General features: G+C 38.9%; 1 protein-coding gene across 1 annotated transcript; it reads right to left on the bottom strand.

The window, feature by feature from the left end:
* Nucleotides 1–192: 192 nt before the first annotated feature.
* LOC144030847 (acetylcholine receptor subunit alpha) lies at nucleotides 193–10,201 on the bottom strand. Its single transcript, XM_077537482.1, has 9 exons — nucleotides 8,086–10,201; nucleotides 6,593–6,735; nucleotides 6,464–6,508; nucleotides 5,287–5,396; nucleotides 4,708–4,903; nucleotides 3,330–3,567; nucleotides 1,264–1,487; nucleotides 835–1,071; nucleotides 193–752 (listed from the first exon to the last, which is right to left on the bottom strand). Exons 1-9 carry the CDS (start codon nucleotides 8,126–8,128, stop codon nucleotides 624–626), a joined length of 1,365 nt encoding a protein of 454 aa, XP_077393608.1. The 5' UTR covers nucleotides 8,129–10,201; the 3' UTR covers nucleotides 193–623.
* Nucleotides 10,202–10,617: the final 416 nt, after the last annotated feature.

Below are 10,617 nucleotides of genomic sequence, written 5' to 3'. Positions count from 1 at the left end.
CATATTGTGTGCCAGGCTGTTTTGTAGATTATTTTTATGCAGGAAAAAAAAAATAGTAAAGTGATGACAAGTTTTGTATAAGGTTTCATTTGCCTATTCATGGTTCCCTGTAACCATAATTCACATAAGATCACATTTGTAACACCAGCGATACTTAGAATATCCCCAGAATACATAAAACGTGCAAAAATAGAACATCCTCATAGCATTTATTGTAATATGTTAACATGTATTACACCACATCAGTTGCATAAACGCGCCAAACACTATCATGATATACAGTTTTCCACAATGATAATGTAAAAAATAAATACAGCAAACGGGGTAACACCAACAGCATTGAGCAATCATGAGGCTTTTGGTTTGTAGCAGTCATTCTCAAAAATCTGGTACGATGGCTCCCTCTAGTGGTATGAGAGGGAAAGAAAATTACGGCTTGAGTGCACTTCAGTTGTACATTTAATTTTTAAATGGAGCAAATTTGCATTTAATCTTTTAAAACGTGTCTTTTAACACTTTATTATTTTTAATTTTACTTTGTCTTAAAAATACTTTATTGTAATATACCTTCTGTTTGATTTCTACAGTATCGTAATGTTGGTCCTGATTGTGGTAGCAGCAATCTAGAGCATGCTGAGCTCAATGAGACGTCCGGCAAACACGCCCAACGTGCCGATGAGACACACGGCCATGAAGACGCACAGCAGGATGTGATCCAACACCATGGCCACAAACTTCCACTCCTCAGCAGCCTGGACAAAGTCAGCCATGGGACACTTGTCACACAAAACGACAAAATGGCGCTACTAAAAAAAAAACAACCGTTCGCATTACATTGTTAGAGTCTTCGTCCGATTTCATCGTCTCGGCGATGTACTTGACTCCTTCGATGGCGCTGCGGACGTCGGGGTTTTTGGTTATGGGGGACTGGTAGGGCACGGCAGAGGCCTGGTTGCCGGAGATGTCTGAGATGTCAAAGTCTCCCCCGTAGATGTTCTTCACCGGTTTTTCCTTTCTGGGACGCTTCATCGTTGAGAAGAACATGATGTTCGGGATGGTTTCGATGAAAAGCTGCTCCCAAAGAAAATCGAATCATCATCATCAACAACAAATATTTAACAATTACTTTACAATCCATATTAGTAGCAAGAGTACAGGATTGCGTGCTGATCTTGCTATCCATCAATCTGTCCACTAGATGTCAGTATAGCCAAAGGACAGTAGATAGAGCTACCAAAATGTAATATTTGGTCAACCGCTGACCTTTCGAACCCATCCGGGCATGGTGTGCGTGCTCGGGGAGCGGTGGTGAGTGTTGATGACGATGACGGTGATGATGATGGAGGCGATGACGAAGACCATGGTGAAGAGCATGTACTTCCCAATGAGCGGCACCGCGCTGGAGGTGGACGGGATCAGCTCCACGATGACCAGCAGGAAGACGGTCAAGGAGAGCAGGACGGAGATGCTCAGGGTCATCTTCTCGCCTGGATGACACCATTTTAGGCTACGTTAAATTGAGCATGCTAAAAAAAAAGAAAAAATGTGGCTAATGCTCAGATTGAGAAATCACATTTATTACTGATAAATCACAAAGCTTGCCACTTCACATGGCTTGGCAGCTATGACAGAGTGTATTTTGGCAGCAGCTACGTTCGAAGCAGCGCTCGAGTGATGCATTATACATGAAAGCGAAGGCTCGCTTTCAGACATGGCAGCGCAGAGGGGATGCTGGGTAATGAGGCGGACGTACACAGTGGGAGCACGGCCAGATGTGCACAGCAGCAGAGTTGTTTGCGTAGTAGTCGGCGAGACCTCAGGCTGGCACTTGCAGTCGCGCTAAGGAGTCAGGACGCTGGTTTTGCCAACAAGGCATCAAATGATATCATGGAAATGTTGCACATATTTTCAGTACTTTTTATTCAAGTCTTGTGCTCGGGTATTATGGCTGAATAGTGTAGTTTGATTTTTGATTTATAATGTTGCAGTCAATGTGTTTAGCAAGTTAGCAACTCTAACACAAGTAGATTTAGATATTTTGTTATTATTATTGATATATTATGTTTATATTAATATTTATTATTATATATTTATATTATTATTTTTATATTATATATATTTATATATCTATTTTTAGATATGATTTAGAATGCAATTTAATAAAAAGTCATTTATATTAATTCATGATTTATTCGCCTTTTGTTTAGCATAAAGCTAACCTCTACCAATTTATGTATACTAATTCTGCTATTTATTGTAATATAGATTAATTTATTGCTTGTGAAAAAATTACATAATAAATGACAGGTGCAATAATGAAGGGGGGGATCGCTATTATTGTTTTTGTCATCCATGATTTTTCAAATGTACACTTTTGCAAAATAACCTTAATAGCAAACTACATGATACAATTTTTTGATTAAGATGTCAAATTATAGTTGTTCACTTGAATAACTGAACAAAAAATATCTTTAGTTCTATTGACAATTCACTACTGGACTTTTTTTAGGAGGGCAACCTATCCTCGGATATTTGCTAAAAAATAACTTCAATTTGATGTTGTGCACTTTCTGAAATGCCCTAAAATGCCACAAGATGGCGCCACAGTCCAATCTTTATGCAATTTTAGTGTTTGCACCATCTTGTGGCATATTAGGGACAAGGAACTATGTTGAAGTGAGGGGAAGAGCTTCTATTAGACGGGCCAAAGCCCTGACTAACGTAAAAGTAGTGCTTTGGCATCACCTTGTGGTTTCTATACACATTTATAAACTTGTTTGTTGATTTTCACTATTGGATAGTGGGTAGACAGCTACAATTGTATTCCTATTAACTCTTTGACTGCCAAAAACGTTTAATAACGATTTGTAAAATCACAATATATGCCGCCATAAACGTAAAATTACGTCAACTTTTTTTGTTTTTGTTTTTGTTTTGTTTTTTTGGGTTTTTTTTTTAATCAATGGGCAGTGCAACATCTTAGTGCAGCGTTGCCTGGTCAATAGGTTGTGGAATCAAAAACACCCACTAACTATGGCCAGCAGATGGCAGCATTGTATCTCTTTTCAATGGACTGCCGGTGTATGAAATTACAATGAAACATGATGAAATCTGATGAAATAGAACTTTTTCAAGGATGTTGTGAATGATCATATCGAAGTTTTTTTTGATAATGTGAGGCAGTAAAAGAGTTAAAAATGGTAAATTTAGCGTCAAACGATTGTTACCTATATGACTTCATATTTGTGTCCGAAATATGGAACATGTTCCTTTCATTTTTGACACAATGTCATTATCGATAAAAGCATGTAGAACGCGAAGCGGCTTACCCGAGTCTGTGGGCAGATAGAAGACAAGCCCGGTGAGGAAAGAGAAGAGCATGCATGGGATGATGACGTTGACGATGAAGTAAAGGGGCAGCCGCAGCATGAGGAAGTGGTAGGTGATGTCCAGGTAGGGCGTGTCTGGACAGCAGGCGTAGTACACCCAGTGCTTCCAGCTGCGAAAGTCTTTCATCACCCACTCGCCACTCTCCATGAAATTACTCAAGTCCGGGCGATCGCTATCCTGGAGAGACAAAATAGCACAGAAGATTTGTAAACAGCAGAAGTTAAGATATATTTTTCAACTTCTTTTTTTTTTAAACAGTTTGACTATGATACTAATCTAGCCCTAAACACAGAAATGGACACACTAGTCCTTCTTTTAAGCTAGCTGTTGACATCCAATGTGTTCTTGCATCAAATTACCTCATTACTAGCTCAGGAAAATTAAATTATATACAAGTTTGGCGAGTCATCTCCAAAGACAGACCAAGTAACAACAGCCAAATTAACATATACTCTAAAAGGTGTGTTTTAATATGATTAACTGTGTTTAAAGTGACTTCCTAGCTTTGACTTAGGAAAGCTAACAAATGCTAAAAACAATCCAGTGTCACATAGCCTACGGGCTAATAATTAGCATCACTGTTTCTTCTAACTGTTTCAAAACACAAGAGTTTAATATTACTTTTACTGCAGATAATTTTCAACATTTGTCTGAAAGAAAAGCAAACAAAGGCAAATGAGCAATTAAAAACGTCACGTACGGGCTAACGACTAGCATCAGTGTTGCAATTATAAACCTTGAAAAAAAAATGTGAGCAAATGCTAATACTGTAATTCATTCTAAACATCATATATGGAAAACTATATAAAAAAAAAACTATTTGATTTAAAACACAAGGCATTTATATTAATATTACTGGAGAGGAGTTGACGCCTCATCTGTCTCCATGTATATTAGTATGGATACATTATACTGCCCCCACATGGCCATTGAAGTGAAGTAAAACATTTGGCAAATATTGATGTCTTTAGATTCTATCAAATTATGTCATTCCAGTTTTTTGTTTGTATTATTAAGTACAATATAACAGTGGTATTTTTCTTATTAAAATATACATTATCGGCTGGAACCGATTTGACTTGCTGTGGTGACCTCTGACAGGGAAAGCTGCTTTTATGTTATCTGAGAAAATGTTTGTAACAAAATATGTATTATTTTTAACCATACTACACCGATCATATGAATGGGTAGTTTTCCACCCCTCGTTGACTCGATGTGCCGGGTCTATAGATATAAATAACCCATTTGGGTTTGATTTAACCCAGCAGTTATAAATACAGCGGGATCAAAGCTCCAATTTTGAATTTGTGACGTTACAGGATTGACGACGACCAAGTTCCCGTCATAGGTCCAGGTGCCCAGTTTCATGCTGCAGTTCTGCAGGTCGAAGGGGAAGTGCAGCACAATGATCTCGCAGTAGCTCTTGAAGATGGCAGGCGGGTTCCACGTGATCAGTCCCGTGTGCTCCAGCAGCACTTTGGTCTCATGCACAATGGCAAAGTCACCATCGGCGCTGCGGGCACAACAACAACAACAACAACAACAACAAAAAACAGCCAAGCGTCAACATCGTTATTTTAATAACACGAGGCGACACCCGGGCTCAGCTCGTCGCTCGTCGTTTTGGCAGCCCAGCAGGTTGTCGGGGGGGGGGGGGGGGGGGGGGGGGAGCGGTGCTACGTGTCAGATGTAAACATATGGAGTATGTGGATGTGTGTGTGAACGGTCTACGACAGTAACTATATTTAGCCTGGTGAAATCTTACCCGAGCTTCCACAAGGCATATTGGAAAGAGCGCAAACACGACTGACAGCTGTTTTGCTTGTTTTCCGGAGATCACTCAGCTCGCTGTATAGATCACAAATAGACGTGAACAGAATCAAAGGCATGACATACTTGTTGTAGAGCACCAGATCGGGCCGCCAAATGTCAGTGGAGGGAATTCTGATCTTTCTGATGCCGCCGTAATCCTCCGGGTTCCACTGCAAGTTGACATCTTTCCATTGCTGGAAAAGAAAAAAGGCAGACAATGCAAACTTGAGCAAGCACATACGGTTAGCACGTCTATGACGTTTTGCATTGTATGTTAGCATTAAGCTAGTGAGGGGTTTTAGGCAGTTGTTTTATTTTTAAATGTAATCAATACCTCTGTTTTGGGTTTTGTTTGACAGGAAACTTCAACTGGGAATGACATTAAAACGGCTTGAAGCCTCATTTTGATTAATTGTTCACAACTTGCCCCCCCCCAAAAAAAGTAAAAAAATCGGCTGGTTGATTTATTGCATGTTGGAGAAAAAAAAATCCTCAATTTTAACAACACATAATCAAAAATACCTCTTGACATTTGTGATTTTTAAAATGAATATTCTAACTCCATTACAGAATAAAATGTACAGATTGTTGCTGTATTCTCCTGATTCTCCCAATTTGTCAAAATTTGTCCTTGTAGTGGACCATTTTAAACCTGAATATGTCCCACCCAGTGCATACAATTGAATTATTGTATGTACTTTTGTGCTCTATATCGGGCATCCAGAGCTTTCCAATGATAACAAATGTGTAGGGGTGGGGCTTTGCGACCTTTGATTGCATCATAAAAGAAAATGGCTTCCCTCAGTGCAAGCACTTTTTAGGGAAGAGGAAAATTAAATGTAAAACACTTTTTATTGAACAAATTTAGGCTTTAAATGTTGTTAGCATGTGTTCTATAAGACTCTTAAGAACATATTAAAGTATTGATTGAATTATTTTAACAGTATTTGCGCCTAGCATTTAAGTTTTAAAAAATGTCCTCTGTAGTGGACACATAGCTTTAAAATAAATACTTTTTTTTTTTTTTTTTTGCAGTATTCCAGTTACTTCACGAAGATTGGGTAATATCAAAATAAACATGACTGGACAATATTTTTTTTCCTGGTAATCAGGAGGATATGTTAGCTACTATATGTTCTCATTTAAAATAAAATATTGCATTTTTAAAAATTAGATCTTTGATTAACACTTATGTTCAGTTGAATGTGTCCTACCTAGATCATTATATTTAAAAAAAGAAAACAAAATGAAGCTCTCCAACCTGTTTGAGTCGCACATTGCTGTTGACAATCTGGTTGACTTCATCCTGTGGATACAATTAATAAATTCACACAGCTGATGAAATTGAAGCAGATTATTATTATTATTATTTTATGTCCTGACATCTTACCACGCTGATAAGCTGGATGAGCTGAAGGCCCACGGTGACAACCACCGGGTCCTTGAAGTGACTGACGGGCCGGACCACCTTGTTGTAACCAGTGAAGAGGGTTTTGACAAGGCGGGTTTCATCCTCCGAAGCCCAGGTGGCAGCTCCAGAAGAAAGAAAGCACACAGGACCAGCTCATGCGCTTGTTTACAAAGGGATTACCAGCAGTCGTATTTAGCAGCATGAAGACTCCTGTGTGTGGGGGTTGCTTGTAATTGTGTTGGAAAGCGATTATGTTCCCTTATGAATGTGACAGAAATAGATGTGACAAGTGTCAGACTGAGGCTAGTAGCCTACTACGTGGGTGTAACCTTTGTATGCACCATAGTAAGGCAATTGTGTGTTGAAGTACACATAATGATGATAATATTATAAAGCACATTTTGTTTATGAATGAATTTGAGCTGCATTAGTTGTGGTAAAAGAATATATTTCGGTAGAAATTGTGTGAAATGCTAAAATGCTAATGCTGAACTGCTAGCTAAAGTTTTCTTGTATTTCAAAACAAAAAGTAACAAAAACTGTTTCCAAAAACAGATGTTTTGGCTTTATAGGATAGGCTTACACAATAATAAAGGCAAATTAACCCAAAAAAAAAAAAAAAGACAGTTTATCTACTTCAATTTGAGTTAACTTATACTTTGACACACAGTCTTTTAGCATTAGATATGACAACTTCACAAAATTCTTACAAACATGAGCTGAAAAGCAAGCTAAAGTTTGCTTGTATTTCAAAATAAACCCCCCAAAAATGTTTCAATATACAAATATTTTGGTTTTAATTTGAGTTGTGAGATTCCAATTTGTCTTTCAGCGTTAGCTATGAAAACTTCACAAAATTCTTCCTAACACGTGTGGTGCGAACACAAGTCTGTAAATCATTCTGATTATAACGCAAACAAATCTGTGGATTTATCGCTTCAACCTTTCATGCTTCAGAAAACAATATGATTGTAAACATGTGGACTACACTTCTGAAGCATTGAACTTACCTAAAAAAGAAAAAGAAAAAAAAAAGAAAATACGCAAAAATTGCAGCCATTGCGGTTTGACATTTTAATTACATTACATTGTTCATTCCCCTTCACACCAATGTCACAATGGCTTATTACTATTTCTCAGTTCACCTTGACGCCAAGGTCATTTTACAAAGACATGTTTGAATGGTTGGATGGTTCAACTGGAAAAACTATTATGAAATCGCCTGCTACCGCTAACTACGCCGGGACCGAGACGTGCTGTCATATGGGGAAAAAAAATGGAAAAGCCAAATGAGGAAGAGTGCACGTGCCCTTGTCACTCAAATATCAACATCGCTCATTAGTTTTGATTCGGCTCAGGTTGCAGTCTCCTTTGGTAGCCTCTTGAATATGTATTAATAACACGAGGTGTTTTTGAAATGAAAAGCTAAACAACAACAAAAGATGCATTCGATTCATTTGTTCAGTTCTTACCTGTCAGGACGGTTAGGTGAAAAATAAGAGTGAGCACACTCATTGTTGTCAATCAGTCCAAGTCATCCAAAAGCTCTCTCCAACTTCAGCGCGTCGTCTCTTGACCACCAGAGGATTGCGAAGGTTGGACCTGCCTAAAACATTTTTTCACGACGGGCAAAAGACACGGCGCACATGCGGCGAGCTCGATCTTGGCACCGGGCGTGTTGTTATGGTCCCGCAGCTGACGGCTGACAACGCTTGTTACACGAGAGGGACACATTCTGCGTCGCGCCTTACGAGATCAACATGTCACAGTAATCCATCACTAAAATAAACCGCAGCAAACTTGACGGGCAGTGCACAACTTCTAGGTGGCGCAATAAATAACCACAATGAAGTAAATGAACACAAGGAAACACACAAAAATGAAAAACATTTAAGTTGTATTGTGCAACTGCAGTATATTGTTAATTGAGTTTGTAATGTATCAATGGAGCGCCATGCGCCACCTCTTCTTAGCACTACCGCTAACATGTCACAATTACCATCAAAAAGTTCACTATAACAGCTCACAGCTGTGTGTATGTAATATGGTGCAGTTCAGAATCAATATTTATCTAATAATATGACAAACTATATAGCCTATAATATAAATAAGATGTTTAAATAAAAATACTGCTCCTTCCAGAGAGGTTGTGAGGATGAATTTGAAATCTGATTGGACAAAAATCTGTCTAGCTAGCTCAATGGCTAGCTAGCCGTCTGGCTGTTTAGATAGATGCCTAGCTAGATTTTTGTTTGGTTTGGTGTAATATTTTCTCAGAAATCACAAATGGACATTTCTTTTCTTTTCTTTTCATTCTTATTTTGCTGTTCAGCTATCATCTAGCTAGCTGCCTCGTTGTCTAGCTAGCTGTCTGGCTGTTTAGCATTTAGCAAACTGTCTCGCTAGATTTTGGTTTGGTATACTGCAAACAGAAGTCATAAATGTGCATTTGTTTTAGGATAGTTTTTTTTTTTTAATATAAATAAACAAAAAATATAAAACGCTAACCAGACTTTTGTATCCAACCCCATTTTCTCTTATTGGAGCCACATCTCCTGCGCTTGCTCACCACGTTGGTGCCCCCGTGCCGGGTCAGTCAACTCAATATCCTCACACCCGCCGTGTGTTCAATCAACTGCTCGCTCAACCACAGGCCTCATTCATCTCACTTAGGGGCCAAATCACCATTTTGGCAACGTCTGAATTAAGAGAGATTTGCCTCAACCCTCCCCCCGCTCTCACCAAATTTACACCATAATTTCGGGGTCTCCATGTGACACTGACAAGTGGGCATTGAATTTGCGCACTTGTTTTGTAAAAATGTGAACCTTCAGGCATTGTTTGTTTTTATCAGCCTTTCGGCTTATTTTGTAACCATTTTAGCCATATACAATCAGTCTAATTTTCCTTTTTTTGTGTCTTCGCCTTGAGTATAAAGTACCCATACATTTGTATTTTTTAGTCCTTCAAATTCCAGTTTGTTTGCAATTTTTTATATATTGTCAGTACACATTATTTTGCATTACAAAAGCCCACTATCTTAATGATAGCAATACAAAGCATCACAGATGGGCTGATGAAACTAGCACCACTGCTAAAAAAAAATTAGAAACAACTTATAATATAAAGACAATGAGTAGCAACACATGCATACAGCGCATACAATATAGTCCACACAGGCATATATTCTTTATCCTCTGTAAAGAAAAAGGACTAACATTTACTTAACCCGATATAAACATGAGTATTTTCTGTTTAAACATCTGCGATGAGTCATTGAATTTGAATGAAAATAACGTACTGTCTGTCGGGTCAGCACAATAAAAGAGGACAACAACTAAATGTGCTCGCCTCAATGAGCAATAAAAGTAAGGATGTGAATGCGCTATGCAAACAAGAGCATCGTGCAGCCATACAAACAGAATAAACCACATTTGTAAATCTATTCAACACGGCCAACAAAGGTCACTTATCTCACGGTTCACGGCTCTTGAAATGAACTCTCATTCATGACAACGGGGCCCCCCCAGAGTAGACAAAGCAGCGGGCAACCGCGAGCTTATCACAGCATCCGACCCGGTGATGAGGAGCTCGATGGCGGCGGCGGCATCGATGACGCCGTGATAAATTTGGGGGATGCTAAACGCTTGGATGAAAATCCAATTTTTTACGCCGCACAATCACCAGGAGACAAGTGAGGGTTTGGGCTCACATTAACCGAAGGTGACGCCGGGGCCCGACAGTCGAATGATTGGATGTCAAGCGCTGATTGCGTCTTGCTTGCTTTGTGGGATGGAACGAAAAACAAAACACAGGAAAAGCGACAGACATGAAGGCAGGACAGAAAATCAGTTTTGAGATATATATATATATATATATATATGGACCCTGTGTAAATTTGCATGCGTGCGATGAATGATGTTGACTGGTTTGAGTTTCACACTGAATTACTGTGAGTGATGGAGGAGTTGCGGCACAGTCACATGGTGTGACGCTTTTAGGGA

This window comes from Festucalex cinctus, chromosome 11 (assembly GCF_051991245.1).
Source record: "Festucalex cinctus isolate MCC-2025b chromosome 11, RoL_Fcin_1.0, whole genome shotgun sequence".
Lineage (NCBI taxonomy): Eukaryota > Metazoa > Chordata > Actinopteri > Syngnathiformes > Syngnathidae > Festucalex > Festucalex cinctus.
Note: the sequence above shows the minus strand (reverse complement) of the source record. Positions and strands in the feature narration are given on the sequence as shown.